The following is a 21,898-nucleotide window of genomic DNA, read 5'->3' as shown; positions in this document are numbered from 1 at the left end:
ATGATTGCCCCCGCCTTGGTGGCTGATTTATTTTCTCAGTAATTTTGTTACTGTTTAAAATTTTAAAGTTTTATATAGGCTACATAGCACAATATAACTTTTAAAAAATATTTTGAAATGAGTCAGTTCGATACAGTAGCAATTTTTACATGGATTGATACAGAAGAAAAATGAGAGTAGATTTTGTATGATGATGTTTTATTTGGCAAAAACAAACAAACATGTTAATAGCACCAACCACATTGTATAAATGTTAAATGAACTTGCTCTATCCCCTACTTCCTGTCCGGATCGTGTTTAAGGACAGCGCGAATGCCGCTAAGCCACGCCATGACTCTCTACATGTAGGCTCGATCTGGTTCACCGGAAGTACAAAGCCATGTGACCCAGTGTCACGAAGTTCAATTGTGTAAGCATATTTGACCCCAGCTCCACCCTTGACCCAGTCGTCAGAACCACCGGCAGCTGAATCTGAATTAAATGTTTTCAAGTTTAATATACGTTTTAGAATGAAGAACTTCATTAAAACAGTTTTTACATTCAGCATCATTATAAAATCGTTCATATCTCTATAGGCGCCAAAGAGTACTTTTTTTTTACTGCGGATACTTACATAATACGTTTGTTGATGAGCCTACTAAATAAGTGGTACCGTACAATTCTCCGAGAGCAGCTGTCCCAGTCTTAGCAGCAGCATCCTATATCAACAAGTAAAAAGTTTCTTTAAATTTGATTTTGCTTCAGATGTAAAGAAACCATTTTTAAGATAAATTTGCGAGCGTAAGACTTACCAAGTCCTGCCAGTCTGGGGGTAGAGCTGATGTGAAGCCCCACGGGTACAGCCACATCTGACCGTAGGCGTGGTACGTCAGGTAGGCCAGCATGTTCTGCTTATTGTCTGTGATAAATGTGGACACCGCCTGGCTCTCCTTCTCAGAGAACGCCTGAGAACCAGAATACACATCCGAACACACGTTAGTACTTCCGCCGATCGCTGAAATGTCAAAATTATCTTCTGATGTAAGGAATGCTACATATTTAGTGAAAATATAGCCCTTTTGAAATCAAAGAAATGAACATAAATGTAAACTTATGTCGGTATAGGCAAATTCCTTTTAAACTGAGTCCTCGTTCACTTTATTTCCAGGGGCCCGTTTTACAAAAGAACTTACGACTAAGACCTTAAACTTCAATTTATTGTAAAATTTTGCAAAATTAGTTATTTTGTTTGAAATTGCTAGCATAATATAAAAAGATCTTTCTACATGTCTTTTAAAAATATAAACATTATTTTCTATTTAATCTAAATAAGAATGTTATTAGCAGAATTGAAATTTGGTCTTAGTCGTAAGATCATATGAGTATGGGAGATATTCAGGTCAGTGTATGGGGATATTCAGGATCAGAGTTTGGGGAATATTTAGGATTTGGATATGATGGATATTCAAGACAAAGGGTCCTGAATATTGCTTATTTAAGATCAGAGTATGGTAATAAAAATGATCAGAATATAAGGGACTATTCAAGATCAGAGTAAAGGGGATATTCAAGTTAAGAGTATGAAGGATATCAAGGATCATAGTATGGGTTTGCTCTGTTCCAATTTTGTTTTGTTTTATGGACTTTTGATCTTGAATTCTGTTCTTTATCTCTATATGTTTCATTCATGACCAGAGTATTGAAAATATTTACTTGATCAAAGTGATGGGTATACTAGTAATTCAGGATCAGAATATGGAGACTATGAAGAATGACAGATTGGAGGATATTCAGGATTCTAAGGATTTCATCATTTAGAGTTCTGTACTCATTGCATTCATAAAAAAGTCACTAGTGTGGCATTCGTAGAAAAAAGGACATATTAGTACAATTCTCTGTAATCCTTGGACTTTCAGTAAAGCATGGCATTCTCGACCTTTAATTGGCATCTGAAATTTACACAGCCTTTCATTCACTGTTGAAACAATTCGGGCGAATGTCAACGAGTAAAGCATGATCTGATGACGTCGTTTCGTGCGGGAAAGAGATGGGGCTTAAGTCATCTCGTCATTGTCAACAACAATTTAAAGTTGCTGATGTAATTAATTTCTTAACCAATAAGAATCTTGGTCGCCATTTGAGGGACGCTAATTACGTAGGCCTTACTGAAAGTCCAAGGTGTTCAGGGGTTAATTTTTTAAGATTAACTATCTAAGAAATGCATGGACCCTGAACTTTATTAATTTCTTCCCTTGTTCTCTAGTTGTTATAATGGAAAGTATATCAATTGTACAATTCTCTGTCATCCTTGGACTTTCAATGAGGCGTGACATTCTCGAAGCTACGTAATTAGCGTCTCTCAGATTCTCATTGGTTAAGAAATTAATAACATCAGCAACTGTAAATTCTTGTTGACAACGATGAGACGACTTTAGCCTCACATCTACGCCGTACGAAACGTTGTGATTGGATCCTTGCTACACTCGTTAACATTCACCCGAATTTCTATCCCATGTTTATCTCAACATTGAATGAAAGGCTGTGTAAATTTCAGACGCTAATTATGTAACACCGAGAATGTGACGCCGAACTGAAAGTCCAAGGATAACAGAGAATTGACTATATAGTCAGAATCAGATAAAGATAAAATATAAATAAACTTGTTCAGAAACCTAAGGTCACTAAAGTTACATGGGTGACCTAAAAAAGAGTTAAAAATAGAAACTTAACGATGATGCAATCTGACCTGGATTCCACTGATATCCGAAGTTTCTGTTCAGGTCTGTTCCGAAGCACTTCCTTCGGTGTTCTACTCGGTTCTTCCTCCAAAGTCTGTACTGTAAAGTTAAAGGAATTTTTTTTAAAAATCAGTAACGCTCTACAGACATATAAAGTGGACAATAAGGCTGTATCACTTTTGTCTTGGTACCTACATTTGTGTGTGAATATTCATAACCATCTGGATTCAGCAGAGGAGCAAAAAACCAATCAAATTTATTCAGCAACTGTGAGGCATAGCCAAACTCGTCTCCGTATACTAACTGAATAAAAGGATAATTATTGTTAAATTTAATATCTAGGAACTTTAGCCTCATACACTTTTACTTATTGCTGTTTTTAGAGAATATTTTCCGTTATATGTTATAAATATTAAATTTTATAACAAGAACACTTTGTAACAGAAAAAATTGAACAGGTCAATAATTTCTTACATTGTCTCAATTTATATTTTTGTAGAAATTAATTTACATTTTAAAATATTCATATAAAATAATTCTTTAATGACATTTGTGGTCTCTCTCTATTAGATTTTATAGAAAACTGTCTCTAACAAACACAAATATTCTTCAACCAAGATATGTGAACTCGCATATGAAGTATTTTAAATATATGATAAATAGAATACTACATACTAAAATCCATATCATATGTCACATCAGCCCTCGGGCCCCATATCAGCCCTCGGGCCTTCGGCCCTCAGGCTGATATGGGGCCAAATGACATATGAAGATGTATTATATAAAGAAGTCACGTGCAGGTCAATAAATTTACATAATTGGTTCTCAGCCAATCAGAGAGAAGGAAATTATTCAATCATATAATAATTTCCGTTATATGTTATAAATATTAAATATAGGTCTCAATTTATATTTTTAGAACAAATTTTACACCTCCCGAAAATCGCATATTTTGACCAATATTTCAAAATTTACATCACTGACCCAAACTTTTTCTTTCATTATCTTTAACTACTCGATACTTGTGACTGATCAGTACTTAAGTCGTAAAATGTTTGATACAAGAAAATATTTTATTGCCTTTTTAGATATTTGATTCCGAAATTTATGTTACGTTTTTAGTGCAAAAAGGTCACACAATAATTTACGAGCATTAATGTGCGAGATTTGTTCAATGATAAATATTATTTGAACTATTTTACGTAAAATAAGATAATATTTATCGCTATGGTTACATATGATAAACTATGATAAAGGTTAAAGTGATTAACCAAAGAGTTTAAATTTATGTGCAAAAAGGTCAACTTAATTGTACCCTAATTCAGTAAGATGAACATCGACCCCTTATTTTCTTAGCGATTTGATTCATACTATATGAGTCCTTATCCAAAATAAACTTCTAAAAAAAAATCCTTGATTTAACAAATTTCAAGGGTGGCATACCTTAAATTTTATAAAAACCAAACATAGATGCAGCACAAAAATCTAATGAAAAGAATTTTAGCATTGAATTGTGATTTTATTATAAAGAAGCCACATCGTTTCTACGTCATCCTTTTGAATTTAAACAGACTAAACTTGCCGTTTTTATTTGGTACCAGGTATGCTGAAAATCTAGTATATTATGCAATCATATGTTCTTTTTTAAAAGAAAAAATGTGAACATTTGCAAAGTTTACTGGTAGATATATACCTAAATTATCAAACAAGAATATAATATAATTTTTAATATTGAAATACATGAATTTAATTCTTACTTGATTTATAAAATATAAAACAGTAGCTGGTGCTATCCACTCACGGGCGTGGATCCCACCATCAATAAAAATGGAGGGGCGTGAAATACGGTCTCCACGAGTAACCTAGCAAATGAAGATAAAAAAAGAAAGTTTTAATAAAAATAACATGACTGAAATAATATTTTAACTAATACTGATTAATTGATAATTTCGTCTAGATTTCACTATAACTTACATTACACGAAAAAGATTTTTAAAATGTTTACTTCCCAAAATCCAGTTTTAATTTGACATTTGTTTTTTTTTTATTGTGAGTTTTGTTCATTTTTATTTGAAAGTAGTTCAGTTATTAACTTTTATTTAAAGTCAATTTATGTTATTAATTGCCCAGTTAATAAATATTAACAACAAGTGAACTAAGAACAGAACAGAACTGACCTTAAGAACGTTAATTTCCCGCCCCTCGGCCGTGTATCCTATGGTGGAGACGCTGGCATTAACTGAGGACATAGACAATGTCGCTGTAGCTACATCTCGTAAATACTGATTAATCTAAAAAATAGTGATATATTTTTTAATTAAATCTTTAACTCAGATTTTGTTCAAAGAGTAAAATGTGTGAAAATTCAATAATGCAGAGCGCGTACGTATTATTTGCAAAAGCCAAAAATATCCCTTTCCCCGAACACTCACGCTCAAAAGATATACAAGTAATTAGGAAGGCAACCTGTGCACATATTCAATGGTTCAGTTTGTTCATAAAATGCCACTCCTTAACACCATGAATGGCTGGTAGCATGAAAAATTTTGTGGTTTTTTTTAAAACACATAAAAAAAACCCAGAAACCGTAAATTTATTATTATTTTGTGAATATTTTCAATTTTTTAACGAAAAATGAAACATGGAGATAACGACCAAGCTCAAAAGTCAGTTCAAACAATACAAATCAGAAGCAGAACAAACACGGACCTCTAAAACATCAGAGTTAGATGTCATGCATAAAGGAGTGAGCATCCCCCATCGAGCGGTCACACCCGCCGTGTTCCTTGTCATGATCGGATAAAGCAGAAAATCTGTACACAGATCAGGGTATAAATAGAGGCCTAACAATAGGTATGGAAAATGTCCATAACCCTTTGACTTATAAAGTGTATTTGCTGACAAGGTCAATGTATCGACCGTAGGTCTTGCATGTAAAATGGTGATTTTAAACTGTTCATATTCTTGTTTCATCATTTGACACTTGCTTGAGTTTCTGACTGACAATGTCTTTGTGGTTTGGGGAGATCAGGTCTTCCAACATTCTATTGGAATTTTCATGTGTACCAATTGCGTCCCATTATTAGCAGACCCATTTTTGTAGTCATTTGAAGCAGAATTTGTTCAAAATCTTAGACTTGAAAAGAAACACTTGCTGTAGCCTTCAACTCGACTTTTAGATATATCGACGACGTATTGCAATTAACAATAGTTATTTCCATTCTTATGTCGATGCGATGTATCCCGGAGAGTTTGAGATAAAAGATATCATATCTGTTTCATATATAGATACATGTATTTTACTTGAAAAAGACTTTAATGGTAATATAACAACTAAGCTCTTTGATAAACGTGATTTTAACTTTTCAATCGTCAGGTTCCCTTACTTATACAGCAATATACCTTCAGCACCTGCATACGGGGTTTATATCTCTCGGTTGATTCGATACGCTAAAGCGTGCTCTACGTATGAACAATTTCTAAACCGAGGTATATTATTGACTAACAAGTTGATTAGAATTCTCGTCTAAAGTCATCATTTCGTAAGTTCTATGGTCGGTACAATGACCTTATCAGCAAATACAATTTATCATTGAGTCAAATGCTGACTTATGTTTTTCATATTAATTGTTCAGTCATTATTTATACACTGAATTGTCGACGGAGTTTTCGTTTTTTCGCGATCATGACAAAGAGCACAAGGCGGGTGTGACCTGTCGGCAAGGGATGTTCACTCTTCCATGGCACCTGATATCACCTGTGATGTTTTAGAGGTCCGTGTTTACTCTGCTCCTATTTTTTTTTATTGTTTAATGGACTTTTGAGCTTAGATACTGTTCGTTATTTCCATATGTTTCAACAACTTGTGTATCAATAGCTTGCCTCATTTTAGAAATTGTTCGTGCAGCAAATACAATCAACTAAGAGACATAAAAATCACAGGCAGGTGATAAGGGTTTGTTGCTACATAAGAATGGGACACTGATGATTGAAAAGTTGGAGTCAATCCTTTTATCAAAAAGCTTTGTTAAGTTCACGTCTTTTTTTTTCAAGTGAAATATGGAGAATACGTAAATCTTGTGGTGGGGATGAAGGTAGTAGTGTGTGAATCTTACCGAGGAATATCTATGGTAGGCGAAATGGTTAAAGCCCTGATTTCTTCCCTGAGAACTGTATGGCAAAAGAATACTTCTTTTCATGGAAGACTGTTCTTCATCGACGAGTCTAAAAATCCATAAAGAAATATATTTAAAAAAATATAAGAAACAATGAAAAGAACCTTTTTATCAAATATAGAACTTAAAAACATGGACAAACAATATTTTTTAAAAAAGAAGGACCATGTACTCTTAAAACTATCTTTATATAACAGAACTCGAGTGTACGTTAAACTATTATCACAATTGTGAACCCATCCTAGCCAATGATACTAAACTCGAGCAGGCTTGAATTTGAATTACCCTGGGAATGTTTGCGTATTGTGTCCTCTCTAATTACAAACGATCTTCTATATATCATTGTAAACTATTGAGCCCTTATCCTAGTTTCTTGGATCACAAATTCACATACAATATTTTGAATCTACACTACACACTACGGGTGCTTTTAGATTGCTGATAATTGGTAATCTCAATATAATTTTTACGAGTATGACTTCTTAAGAAAAATATGAAGTTTTTCCTCTTTGTGTCCTTTGGCTTTCAAAACAGCCCTAATTCGTTTGGGTAGACCTTGTTTTGAGAGCGAAAGAACACAAAGTACTAGTGATAGAGGGTAGTTTACTCAGTTACGTGCAATTAAATTTAGGTTTTACTTTTTGATATGTACTTATTCCCAATATACTTATGGACAGATACTGTACATCCCATATTGTGGCCCAAACTCACCTGATTTAAACATTTGAAGCTGCACTACCCGAGGAAACTTGCATATTAATGTATGGATATCAATTTTTTTTTTTTTTTTTTTGTTGTACTTGTTGTAAAGATTTTTTTTCGAGATTTGTTAATGCGAACGCAGGTGTTCCCGAGCAAATTCTAAATTAATGAAGGTCCGGCTAACTGAAAATTTTTTTTATTATTGTTGTGAGATGTGTATTGTTTTATTATGTATATAATTAGTAACATTAAGTTTCTTGAACATTCCAGAGTGGTCAACATGTTTGGTCATTTTATCTAGAACATTCTTAAATTTTGTGTATGTCCAGATTGTTCCAGTAATATCATGTTTTAACATTTTCTAGAATATTCTAGATTTATAATACTGTATAAATACCCTGTCAATTCAATGCATAGATATACAATAATTGTGAATACTTTGTCGTATAAGCCCTATTGAGATATAACTGGGATATATTTTCACTGGGACATTGTGTGCAGCAACGGACACTCTGATGTATGTATTCTTAGATTCTTACTAAGTTTGTACTTTATGTTTGATATATTTATTATATATTACTGTAAATAAATTATTGTTAAGTTTAAATTGTGTTATTGATCTTTGCTGGCATTTCGGGTAATTCTGACCCATAACAGAATTGGGGGCTCGTCCGGGATAAAGAATTTCTTGCACTTTTGCAGTTTATTGTCAGAATTTTGTTTATTGAACCGTTAAATTTGACTATAAGCCAGCAAAAATCAACATGGTATTTTCGGTCACAGACTTTCTTAGTTCACCAAGTGTTCAGGTTTTTGATACGTTAAAAAAGGATGACTTGATTGCATTAGGTTTGCATTTTGGGTTAGATGTTAAATCCTCTCAGAGAAAGCAAGACATTAGAATTAAGGTTGCAAACAAACTAGTAGAAGAAAACGTCTTTGAAAAATATAATCTTCCAGAATATACAATTAAATCAGAGTTAGGCTCTTACAAAATGGCAGAATATCAGTTTCAATTAGAGTTAGAGAAAATGCGATTAGAAAGAGAAAAATTAGAAAGAGAAGATCGAGAAAAAGAAAGAGAAGAGCGAGAAAGAGAAAGAGAAGAACGAGAGCGTGAACGAAAATTTGAATTAGACAAATTAGCAGCAGAAAGAGAAGAGCGTGCAATGAACTTTGAATTAGAGAAATTAAAATTACAAAACCAACCAGAACCGTCAGTTGTCAAAACTGAATTTGACGCAGCAAAAAATATTAGATTAGTTCCAAAATTTCAAGAAAAATCTGTAGACAAGTATTTTCCCCAATTCGAAAAAGTCGCAGAAAATCTTAAATGGCCACAACATGTTTGGTCAACAATGTTACAAAGTGTACTGGTTGGCAAAGCAGCTGAGGTATACTCTGCACTAGGGGTAGCTGAAAGTTCAGACTATGAGAAGGTTAAAGCATCAATATTAAAAGCATATGAATTAGTACCTGAAGCGTATAGACAAAAGTTCAGAAAGTATAGAAAGTTTGATAATCAAACATTTGTTGAATTTTCACGAGAGAAAGAAGATTTATTCGATCACTGGTTTAGATCTAAGAAACTTGATAAAACTTTTGCTAATTTGCGCCAAGTCATCCTGGTAGAAGAGTTTAAGGAGTGTGTTCCTCAAGATTTGAAAACACATTTAGAAGATAAGAATGTGAAAACTCTTGAAGAGGCAGCAGTTATATCTGATACTTATGCTCTGTCTCATAAAAAGAATTTTGTATCAAGATCTCAGACTAGCAGTAATTCTACTAATTCAGACACATATAAAAAGAGTGGTTCAGGGTCTCAGTCTTTCACAAGTTCCCAGTCTCCAGCCCAAGGTGGTTCTAAGTCCGGTCCAGGACGTTTTGAAGGATCTTCTGGAATAGGGTCGCTTCCTACTTGTAGTTATTGTAAGAAAAAGGGTCATCTGATCAGTGACTGCTTTAAACTTAAGAGAAAAAATGATTTTGACAAAACTCAACCACATGCTTGTGCGGCAGTTAGAGGTGATAGAGAAGCCTTAGTTTCGATTTGTTCTGACACTCCTGATGTCCAGGGTTCACAGTCCAGTTCTATTGATTCTATGGAGGATTATAAGCCCTTTATGTCTCAGGGATTTGTTTCACTCGGTGACTCTAGCGAAATAAAACCTGTCCAGATTTTGAGAGATACTGGTGCTGCACAGACGTTATTGTTAGAGGGCGTGCTTCCTTTGTCTGAGCAGACTTCTACTGGTGGGTCAGTTTTATTACAGGGTGTGGAGCTAGGTGTCATTGATGTTCCCCTGCATAGAATTAGCTTGAAGTCAGATTTAGTTACTGGACCTGTTATCGTAGGAGTTCGACCTACTCTTCCCGTTCCAGGCATTTCTTTGTTGCTAGGCAACGATTTAGCTGGTGGAAAAGTTGTACCAGATCCTATAGTTTGTGAGAAAATCAATTCAGATGTCATGTGCGATGATGAAGATGATGACATTTATCCAGCCTGTGCTGTTACTAGAGCGATGGCCAGAAGACGAGAAATGGAGGCAGACCATACTCAAGCCTTTGACGAGACGAATTCCTCTGTTGATATTGATTTGAATGACACTTTCTTATCTGACCTTGATGGCACTCAAACAAGCATGGAACCACACAATATCAAGAAGCAAGAGAAGAAAGAACTGTTACCAAAATTTGGTGGTGAGGATGATGAGTTGCATCCACTAGTTAGCCAAGGCAAGGAAATCCTCAGCCGAGAATGTTTACTCTCTGAACAACATAAAGACCCAGATATCATTCAACTTAGTAAGAGGGCACTTCCACCAGAAGAGGCTACTAAAGTTGGAGAATGCTTCTATATGAAAGATGGCATCCTTATGCGAAAATTGGGACCACCTGACGCTTCTCCAGATGAAGTGTGGCGTGTTGTTCACCAGATAGTGGTCCCAGCTGCTTATCGTCGAGATGTCCTGAGTTTAGCTCACGATACACCTATGGCAGGTCATTTAGGTGTCAATAAGACTTATAATAGGATTTTGAGTCATTTTTATTGGCCTAAGCTAAGAAAGGACGTTTCTGAGTTTTTGTAAGTCATGTCATGTCTGTCAGATGGTAGGTAAACCAAATCAGAAGATACCATCTGCTCCTCTCCAACCCATTCCAGCTTTTGAAGAACCGTTTAGTCGAGTATTAGTGGATTGTGTAGGACCTTTGCCTAGGACTAGATCTGGAAACCAGTATTTACTTACCATTATGTGTACATCCACTCGATTTCCTGAAGCCATACCTCTAAGGAATATAAAGGCAAAGAGCATAGTTAAGGCCCTAACCAAGTTTTTCAGTTTTGTAGGAGCACCCAAGGCAATTCAGTCGGATCAAGGCTCAAATTTTATGTCGGGGTTGTTCCAGCAAGTCATGCATGAGTTGGGTATAAGGCAATATAGATCAACTGCTTATCATCCTGAGTCCCAGGGAGCGCTAGAACGTTTTCATCAAACCCTAAAAACAATGCTGAAGACCTATTGTTACCAGTATGAAAAAGACTGGGATGAAGGGGTTCATCTTTTGCTATTTGCTGCACGAGAAGCAGTCCAGGAGTCTCTTGGATTCAGTCCTTTTGAATTGGTGTTCGGTCATACAGTTAGAGGTCCTTTGAAATTGTTAAAGGAAAAGTGGCTGACTGAGACTAGTGATCTTAATCTTTTAGATTATGTGTCTGATTTCAAAGAAAAACTTTACAATGCTTGTAAATTAGCACAAGAAAATTTGAAGAGTTCTCAGATGAAAATGAAAATGTGGTATGACAAAGATGCCAGAAATTGGGTGTTTAAGCCAGGTGATAAGGTTCTTGTATTTTTACCTATTCCTGGTCATCCTTTACAGGCCAGATTTTATGGCCCTTATGAAATTGAAAGCAAGATTAGTGATGTAAACTATGTAGTTAAGACACCAGGTCGACGTAAAGAGAAACGGGTTTGTCACATTAACATGTTAAAAGAGTATTTTGAAAGGTGTGACCGAAATTCTGTAAAACCAGTTTCCACTTTAGCCAATGCTAAGACTGTTCAAAATTGTATTGAAAGTGATACGAGTGTAGAAATGAATGAGAAAGATTGTAATCAGAGTGTCCGCTTGAAAAACTCAGAAATTTTGGCTGATGTTGATGCCAAACTTGGACATTTGAACATTCACCAAAAAGAACAAGTTAAAAACTTGATGAATGAGTATCATCAAATCTTCTCGGATGTTCCAAAGAAAACTAATGCAGCTTGTCATGATGTCATAGTGAGTGACGTTCTGCCTATCAAACAACATCCGTACCGTCTGAATCCAATAAAATTGCAGTACCTAAGAAGGGAAGTGCAGTACATGTTGGACAATGACATTGTTGAACCTAGTAAAAGTGATTGGAGCTCACCATGTATTCTTGTACCAAAACAAGACGGTTCGTACCGATTATGTACAGACTTTAGAAAGGTGAATTCTGTTACCAAAACTGATTCATACCCAATACCTAGAATCGATGACTGTATTGACAACATTGGAAACGCCAAATTTGTCAGTAAATTTGACCTGTTGAAAGGCTACTGGCAAGTGCCGTTAACAGAAAGAGCAAAAGAAATATCTGCTTTTGCTACACCAGATGGACTTTACCAGTATAAAGTAATGCCTTTTGGCATGAAAAACGCACCGGCAACATTCCAAAGGATGATTCACTCCCTTCTTCAAGACCTTGAGGGATGCGAGGCCTACATTGATGATGTCGTCATATACAGCAACACATGGGACGAACATCTCCGAATCATGCGTGCTTTATTTGACATTTTAGCTAAAGCAAACTTAACTGTGAATCTTAAGAAGAGCGAATTTTGTCATGCTTATGTAGAGTATTTAGGTCATAAAGTAGGTCAAGGTTATGTTACACCCATTATGGCTAAAGTGGAAGCTATTGCAAAGTTCCCGATTCCTACAAACAAGAAAGAATTAATGAGGTTTTTGGGCATGGCTGGGTTTTACAGAAAATTTTGTCCAAATTTTTCCTCAGTTGTTAGTCCACTTACAAATCTTTTACAAAAGAGGGTTAACTTTGAATGGACAAAGGATTGTGAAAAATCCTTTTATAAAATCAAATCTGTCCTTATGAGCAACCCAGTTCTGTCAACTCCAGATTTTTCTAAGCAATTTAAGCTTACTGTTGATGCTAGTGATGTTGGAATCGGGGCAGCTTTGTTTCAAGAACATAGTGATAATGTAGATAGAGTTGTTTCTTATTTTTCAAAGAAACTTACAAAATGTCAACAAAACTATTCCACCATTGAAAAGGAATGCCTTGCTTTGTTGTTAGCTTTACAGCATTTTGATGTTTATTTGAATGTTACTTTGCATCCAATTCTTGTATATACGGATCACAACCCCCTGACATTTTTGCATAAATTGTCAAACAAGAATCAAAGACTGACTAGATGGAGTTTGTTGTTACAAGAATACAACATAACAATTAAGCATATCAAAGGCAAAGACAATGTTATTGCAGACGCTTTGTCAAGAGTATCGTAAACATACTAGATTTTGTATTAATGTACAAAACTTTTATTTTAATAATATAAGTTTTCATTGACATTCAAACTTTTTTAAGGGGGGAGGTGTTGTGAGATGTGTATTGTTTTATTATGTATATAATTAGTAACATTAAGTTTCTTGAACATTCCAGAGTGGTCAACATGTTTGGTCATTTTATCTAGAACATTCTTAAATTTTGTGTATGTCCAGATTGTTCCAGTAATATCATGTTTTAACATTTTCTAGAATATTCTAGATTTATAATACTGTATAAATACCCTGTCAATTCAATGCATAGATATACAATAATTGTGAATACTTTGTCGTATAAGCCCTATTGAGATATAACTGGGATATATTTTCACTGGGACATTGTGTGCAGCAACGGACACTCTGATGTATGTATTCTTAGATTCTTACTAAGTTTGTACTTTATGTTTGATATATTTATTATATATTACTGTAAATAAATTATTGTTAAGTTTAAATTGTGTTATTGATCTTTGCTGGCATTTCGGGTAATTCTGACCCATAACATTATTTGTAGATGTAAAGTTTAAATCGGTTTCTGACAAATCTCGTACGGAAGGCGAAGCACCAGTCTAACGAGACTTGACTGTAGAAATCAGATCTCCTAATGTTGAATCATCCTACCCGAGGGGTAGTATGCACTGCCTAATTATGCATGCATTTTATTATTACTAACCATGTCCTTGTTTTTTTTTTAGTTTTTGATATGAAGGTCTTTATAGTTTTTCCCTTATATTCCTATGTAAAACTTTGATTTCCAGTTGTGACCCTGCCCTAACCCTTGAGGACTTCTGTCACTTATCATATCCATGTTGTTTTTGAGAATTAGATTTTTTCTTTTGCGTCCGATGTAAAACTTCGACCTTCTATTGTTGCGCCACCCTACCCCCTGGAACCAAAATGTTTTCTGACCCACTGTTTCTTGAGAAATAAATTTTTAAATGATATTCTACCCGAGATTGCTGGCATATTTAGATCAATAATCATTGCTTTGTTGGATCTACATTATGTCATCCCTAAAGCCTTTGTAGTCTTAAAATTGGAATTTTTTTCTGACCCAGTGATTCTTGAGAAAAATACAGCTTAATTTTTTTTTAATCTAGCATACGTTTGAGGACTTCTTCAATGCACATTTTGGAAAACAATACATTTCTACTAAATAAAAGGGCAAGTTTAAGGTATCATAAATGGTGCCCTTTGATTATTGTTTTCAGTCATGCTTGATATTTTCTTTTTCTCCTTTGCACAAATAACAACCCTGATGTCAGTTTCGTTTGATATTCACAGGAATTTTCAATCCCCTGAAATGTCTTCCACATGTCTTTTTTCATGTTTTTGGCATGTTTTTATTGGAATTTGATTCCTTTGTAAATTTCATCTCAAATGTTTGAAATTAATTCAGACAGAGTTTCAATCAGGATCGGTTATTCGTTTCCCAATTAGTAAATGCATTAGAAAATTGAATCTACACTACGTCAAGATACTTCGTTAATACGGCTTCTCGTTTGGTCTTCCTAGTCATTAAAATTTGCGATATAAAAAATATAAAGAAAACGAAGAGTATTCAAGATCAAAAGTCCATAAAACAATACAAAATAGGAACAGAGCAAACACGGACCTCCAAAACATACGGTGAGATTAGGTGCCGTGGAGGAGTAAGCGTCCCCTGTCGACCGGTCACATCCTTTGTGTGCTTTTTATATTTCCTTTATACCCCTCCCCCCATGTATTGACACTGATCTTCTACTGTGTCCCAACCCTGACCCCAAGGATCATGATTTGAATACACTTGTATCTACACTACATAAGGATGGTTTTGAATTAATGTTACTAATCACGGCTTTGCTATTCTTTGAGAAAAAGAGTTTGAAAGATATATTCTATATCTTTGATTCCCTATTGTGGTCCCACCTTTTCCTCAGGAATATAGGAATATAAGGAAAACGGCAAAGATATGTTAAATTCTAAAAATTTACAGACAACAGAAAAAAGAGAAACGAATGCTAAATATTTTCAATTTAGATTTTAAAAAAGTTCACATAAGCCTCAAGTGACCCAAAAAGGTTGTGTGAAAATGACATTGAATTGCTACTGATGTACTTTATATTAAATTACCTTACTGAAAGACATCAAATAATGTGCGTATATAATCGTACATGATAACAAATTAGACTCTTCAAAAACCTGATGTGATTTTTATGACAGGAGGTCAAATAATAAAGATTATATTAGAAGGGTTATCAAATATAGGGTTTTATTTACGTCAGAATTTTGCACGTGAGAGAAAGATATGAAAGAGATAATTCAGGAACCAGATATAACAGATGATACCTATAAACCTAGGTCCTGTGTCGCAGTGGTGCAAAAAATACGTCACTGCTCAATGCTCGAGTACAGGTCTAAATACCCAGCTTTCCATCTGCGAGTGTGGTATCTCGATACGCGTGAAAATTTTTCAAAGGACGTTGAAAAACAAACGCGAGACGGTGTGTCGCTTAAATGAAATTTTAAGAAACAGTATTTAAGGCCTTAAGTCCATTTAAACAATTGTCCTCTACAAAAATTTGAATTTTTCAATTAAAATTTGTGTATGACAAATTTTAATTGAAAAATTCAAATTTTTGTAGAGGACACAATACAAATCGGGAACAGGGTAAATACGGACATGTAAAAATATTAGAGGCTGGCTCAGGTGCCATTGAGGAGTAAGCATCTCCTACATACCAATCATACCTACTGTGTGTTTCCTGTCATGATCGGGCACATGGAAAAGCCGTAGATAATTCAATGTGCAAGTAATGGTCTAACAATAATTTGTATGAATAATGTCAGTCAGCATTCGGTTTAATGATAGAATGCACTTACTGACAAAGTTGTTTAATCGACTGTAAAACTTGCGAAATGATGACTTTAAACGATATTGGTGGTGTTCTTGTTTCATCAACTTGTTTGTCAATACCTTACCTTGTTTTAGAAATTGTGCATACGTAGTGCATGCTCTAACATATCAAATCAATCAAGGCCGTAACTAGGCTCAAATATTTAGTGAGGCAAAGGTGCTGGGCATTTAGTCCCAGACGGGGCAAGGGTAGTACCTGATGTCAGTGATGGGGGTTTCAAGGGGGAGGGGGATTCTGAAACCTGGATATTAGAAAACAAAAGATTTAATCTTAGAAAGAATTTTGTCGCCCGCGTGGCACATTGGTTATATAGCGTATGCTGTAGAGTCGCAGACTGAGGAGTTGATCCGTACATCGCGGATTCGAATCCCACCACAGGATGTGGAGACTGGTCCTTCGGATGAGACCGTAAAATCCGAGGTCCTACATTTTATGTCACAGTAAGAGATGACACAAAAAAGTTCTCTCACTCTTCAATCATCTTCAATGACCCGGAAAGCCCAGTGCAGTCCTCCACCGGCACGTAGTAGTGTCTCAATATGAATGAGAAAATCTTAGAAGGGATGTTAAACAATCAAGCAATTTACAAAACAAACGTTTCGAATTATATTTTACATGCGTTCTATGAACAATTTGGAGAAATTGAAACAAAAGTTGAAAATATTTATTTACTATGAAGATACATAATTTTATGTTTCATATTAGTTCAATGAAAAACTTTTCACTGTTTAGAAAACTGTAAAATTTTAGTGAGGCATTTGCCTCACTTGCCTCAATGGTAGTTACGGCCTTGTCAATTGGGAGACTAGTGATAAGGGTGTGTTGCATCATAAGTAAGGAAAGTTGATTGAATAGTTGAAGTCATCACGTTTATCATAATTCTTTGTTTTTGAGTTACCATTAGCGTTTTTTTTTTCTAGTAAAATACCCAATTTATGAAACAGGTGCCATACACTATGTGGTTCATTTTTATTTCAATTTATATCGAGTCCACACATGAATCAAAGTAGATGTTGTTAATTGATAATATGTCGTCGATACTCGTATATGTCGAGTTGAAAGCCACGGCATACGTTTTTTTTCTTGTGAAGACGATTTCGAATAAATTCTGCTTCATATGAATGTAAAACGTGTCTGCTGATAATGGAGCGCAATCGATTCCCATGGAATTGCCGAGATGTTGGAAAGAGAGTTTGACTGTTTAAAGATAATCCAGAATGTCGTCTAATTCGGACAATATCAATGGAAACAGGGAGTGTAGTTTATCAGCAATCTTTGATCCGCTCCAAATAGATCGCTACTGTGTGTAGCAATTTTAGATGGAGTGGATCAAAGATCTGATTTCAATTAGATTGGTTTAACTGTGTAGATTGTATGTTTATCATGTTTAGGTTTCTAAGACTTGGATTGATGTTCACGTGCTTAACATTTTCCAAAAATCCATTAAGAATGGTAGTCACTTTTTCTAACAAATTTCAAGAAAGATGTTTTAACGCTCCTATAGTTTTTTGACTTACTTTTGTAGATCGTCGATCCAGATCTTGACGTGAGCTCCTATATCTTTAAGGACACTTAATACTGATTCCAGCTTCTCCGGCTCTACGTAAACTTCCATAGAGTGGTTCCCCCTTCGTGGATGTCGCCACATATCAAGCTTCAATAGAGAATACTGGTCTTAAAAATCTCTGTTATTTTTTTTTAACAATCAAGAAGATAAGAAATAAATTCTTTTTTCCTGAAATATTCCATGAATGTTTTTGAGAGGGATATGGAGATAACGAACAGTATTCAATCTCAAAGTCCATAAAACAATACAAAATAGGAGCAGAGCAAACACGGACCTCCAAAACATCAGAGGTGGGATCAGGTGCCATGGAGGAGTGAGCATCCCCTGTTGACCGGTCACACCCGCCGTGAGCTCCTTGTCATGATCGGGAAATATCGGAACAATCCGTTGTCAATTCAGTATATAAGTAATGGACTAACAATTAGTATGAAAAACATCAGTCAGCATTTGACTCAATGATAAACTGTATTTGCTGACAAGGTCATTGTATCGACCATAGAACCTACGAAACGATGACTTTAAACAAGACTGCTGATACTCTTGTTTCATCAACTTGCCTGTCAATAATTTACCTCGTTTTAGAAATTGTTCATACGTAGAGCAATGAGGTAATTAAAACTAGGTTTTGGTATAATTTCCTTTTAAATGTCATATTGTAATTTTTGAATTTACCGAATGGTAGTAAATACAAAAATTACAATATGACAACTGTGATGTAAATAAAAAAAATTACAATATGACATAAATATAAATGAACAATTGTTATTTTCAGGACCTAAAAGTAGATTTCACCGCTTACTTCCATTAAATAGAAGATGCTAGCAGTTATTTCGACTCATGAATTTAATAAATACGATTTATCTAAATATTGCCTTACTGGTAATTGTGAATCAATCTTGAAAAAAAAACATACATATGTAGTTTTGAAATGTACTGTATTACAGAGAAATAAAAGATTTGTCCGCAATATAAAGGCAATGTAATCATTAAATAACAGCAAGAAAAATAACGAAGATGAAAAAATTTTGTGGTTAAAAAATAATATCCTGGTATGCATATTTTTTCTTATCATTGATCTAGAGAGACCTTTGGTAAGTTTTAATACTTACATCATAAAGGTCGTGTATAGCCAGCACCTGTTTTAGTTCGTCTTCTGAATGAGGCACAATCTGCAGCACCTTGTGGCTGAAAATTTAATCTGATAAATTAACCAACATATAATTTAAGGGATAAGGTAGTGATCAAAGTTATTAATTAATGTACTGTAATTAAAATCCACACTGTCGTTTCTGAGAGTTATTTGATACCTGAGTTTATTTCTGTGCTCAATATTATAAAGTATTGAATTGTGTTCACGATATTAAATAAATTTTTTTAAACACGCATCTGTCCTTAAAATTCAATCATTAATGTAAATCTCAGAAATTTTTCACAAATTTATTTTTAACTCTCCTCATTCCGTTTATCAAATCGATTCTGTCGCAAGTAGGTAATTAATGAATGTCAAATTAATAAAAGAAAACATACATTTGTAAAAATATGTTATGTAGAATACGAATATTTTGTGTCAGGCATAGACCTTAGTTGTTTTTTTTTTAATTCTAGAGATGTGGAAACATTTACAAGCCAAAAAAGGGACAGACATTAAAAGAATTTTTTTAAATACTTAATTTGGAAGGATTCGAAGAAATTCCAACAAAAGTGGAGTATTGTCCTTCTTGAATCCTAGATTAGTTTTACATTATTAATTATAAACAAACGAATGCTTCCACTGTCAAATACATGTAATTATTTATACAAATGTTAAACCTAAAACTGATTGCAAGCAAAAAATATAATCATGTATATATAATGATGATGTTAATAAGTTTATTTATTCGAAACAAAAGCAATAGATGAAGTGTTTTATTTCTAAGTTAATTAAATACATGTGATTTATTATTTAAAGATTCTTTGTAACGTAACATTTATATACCGGAAATCTTTGCCCTGTTTTAGAAATCTCTTTACAATGGATCTTAAAAAAAGGTTTATATTCTTTTAAAATTTAAGTAATTGAAGCAACAGGCCAGTATTATTCTAGTAATATCAAGAACATGGATTTTAGGACGGTAATATTAAGAGTACAGACAGAAGAGAAAATTAATGTTTTGTGAAGTGGGGAAAATACATTGTACATTAAAATTTATATTTATAAAGATTTATGATTAATCCATTTAAAAAGAATTAATGTTAAGAATTTGAAATATTTTTTTTTAACCCTAAATAACTATAATTTGAAGTTATTATTTTTCAAAAGAGAAAAAAAAACTTACCCGTCAAATCGAATCTGTTCTGATGTCACATAACCACATAAGAGTAAACTAACACAAACCAACGAGCTCATATCCACCCAGGCTGTGTTCTGCAAAAAATAGAAAATCTCTCAGATATTGGAAATTCTTATAGACACTTGTAACATAGTGTCATCATTCATTTCAAATCTGGTACGTCACATAATCCTCGGAGACTTCATTAAAGTTGTCACATCTGGTTCTAAAGTTCCGAAGATATAAAATTCTTATTATTTTCGACAGGAATTACACATCTCAATTTTGTTTCAGATTTCCTTGGGGACCTGTATAAAAAGGGATTACACTTATATTTTATAATTTTTATTTTATTACAGGATATACAGTATTAGGGTTTATAAATTTATGATTTTTTTTAAATTTAATTGTTTAATATAGCTTATTTATTTATTATTATTCAGTATTATTTATTTACCGTGCATTAAAGACAAATTCCATAATTTGATTTGCCGCTTCATAAGAACAAAGGTTTTTTTTTCTTTCGTAACATATGTGGCCTTTACATCAAAGTATCTTGCGTTGTGAACGTAACAATCCACTTAAAGTTTCATTAAAATTTCCTACATTCAATTAAGTCTCATTTTTGAAAACAGACCATTTTGTTCTTCACTTGAAAGAAAAAAAATATTCAAAAGAAATCTATTATCTACCCATGTTATTTTTTAGTGAAATATATGTAGATAACGATCAGTATTCGAGCTCAAAAGTCCACAAAACAAAAACAGATAGGAGCAGAGCAAAGACAGCCCTCCGAAACATCAGAGGTGGGTTCAGGTGCCATGGAGGAGTGAGCATTCCCTTAAGACCGGTCACACCCGCTGTATGCTCCATGTCATGATCGGAAAATCCGTCGACAATTCAGTGTGTAAATAATGGCCCAACAATTAAATTTTGATTTAATGATAAATTGTATTTGCTGAAAAGGCCATTGTATCGACATTAGAACTTACGAAATGATAACTTCGCGACTGCATATATCCTTGTTTCAGTGACTTGTTTGTTAATTACTTACCACGTTTTAAATATTGTTCATACGTAGAGCATGCTTTTGCGTATCGAATCAACTGAATGATAGAAACCCCGTATGCAGGTGACGAAGGTAGACTGTTGCTTAAGTAAGGGAAGTTTACGATTGAAAACTTGAAGTCATCACGTTTGTCATCAAGCTGGATTGTTAGATTACCATTAACGTCTTTTTCACGTAAAATATCTAAATATAAAACAGATGTGTCAGACTCTGTGTTATCTTTTATTTCAAACACCGGGATATATCGTATCGACATTAAAAAATGGAAATATCCATTGTTAATTGACAATACATCGTTTATATACCCGTTATCTAAATGTCGAATTGAAGGCCATGGCCATACAAGTGGGGTTTTTTTTCTATTCACGTATAAGATTTTAGACAATTTCTGCTTCATTTGAATACAAATGAAAATAGGTCTGATAATAACGGGCAGCAATTGGTACCCATGGTATTCCCAATAGATTGTTGGAAGACTTGGTCTCCACAAACAACGCACTAGTAGATTTTGTCAATCAGAAACTCGGGTATCTTTTTTAATATCAAATTCTGAGTACTTATGTGTACAATAAGAATGTTTTTAACAAAATAATTTTGCATATGACCAATGACAAGGTGAGTTGATATACGAGTTCCATGTTAATTCAAAAAGTAGTTGTCAATGATATCAAAAAGCCTAGACTTTAATTTAACGTGTTTTTCTTTTAAATTCATTCTTTTACATTTTAGGTTATTTTTGCACTCTATGAACTCCGACAATTAAAAAAAATATTTGTCTTGTTGCAATAAACACTTACTAGATACATTCACATAGCTGAAAATTTAGAATTTAAATTATCCTAAAAATAGATTGTTTGAAATTGAAACGTC

At 34.0% G+C, this 21,898-nt stretch overlaps 1 protein-coding gene across 1 annotated transcript; it reads right to left on the bottom strand.

Annotated features, from left to right (window-relative positions):
• Positions 1 to 229: 229 nt before the first annotated feature.
• LOC134280784 (carboxypeptidase B-like) lies at positions 230 to 20,054 on the bottom strand (the record flags this gene model as incomplete). The annotated part of the gene is made up of 11 exons (XM_062763239.1): positions 230 to 471; positions 614 to 698; positions 792 to 994; positions 2,726 to 2,816; positions 2,913 to 3,020; positions 4,475 to 4,579; positions 4,895 to 5,008; positions 6,833 to 6,941; positions 17,601 to 17,737; positions 18,760 to 18,835; positions 19,966 to 20,054. Coding segments are annotated over 11 exons (1,320 nt in total), but the record flags the coding sequence as incomplete, so codon positions are not given.
• Between the last annotated feature and the right edge of the window lie 1,844 nt (positions 20,055 to 21,898).

This window comes from Saccostrea cucullata, unplaced genomic scaffold (assembly GCF_032062105.1).
Source record: "Saccostrea cucullata isolate Sc308-1 unplaced genomic scaffold, CSIRO_AGI_Scuc_v1 ctg5996, whole genome shotgun sequence".
Classification (NCBI taxonomy): domain Eukaryota; kingdom Metazoa; phylum Mollusca; class Bivalvia; order Ostreida; family Ostreidae; genus Saccostrea; species Saccostrea cuccullata.
Note: the sequence above shows the minus strand (reverse complement) of the source record. Positions and strands in the feature narration are given on the sequence as shown.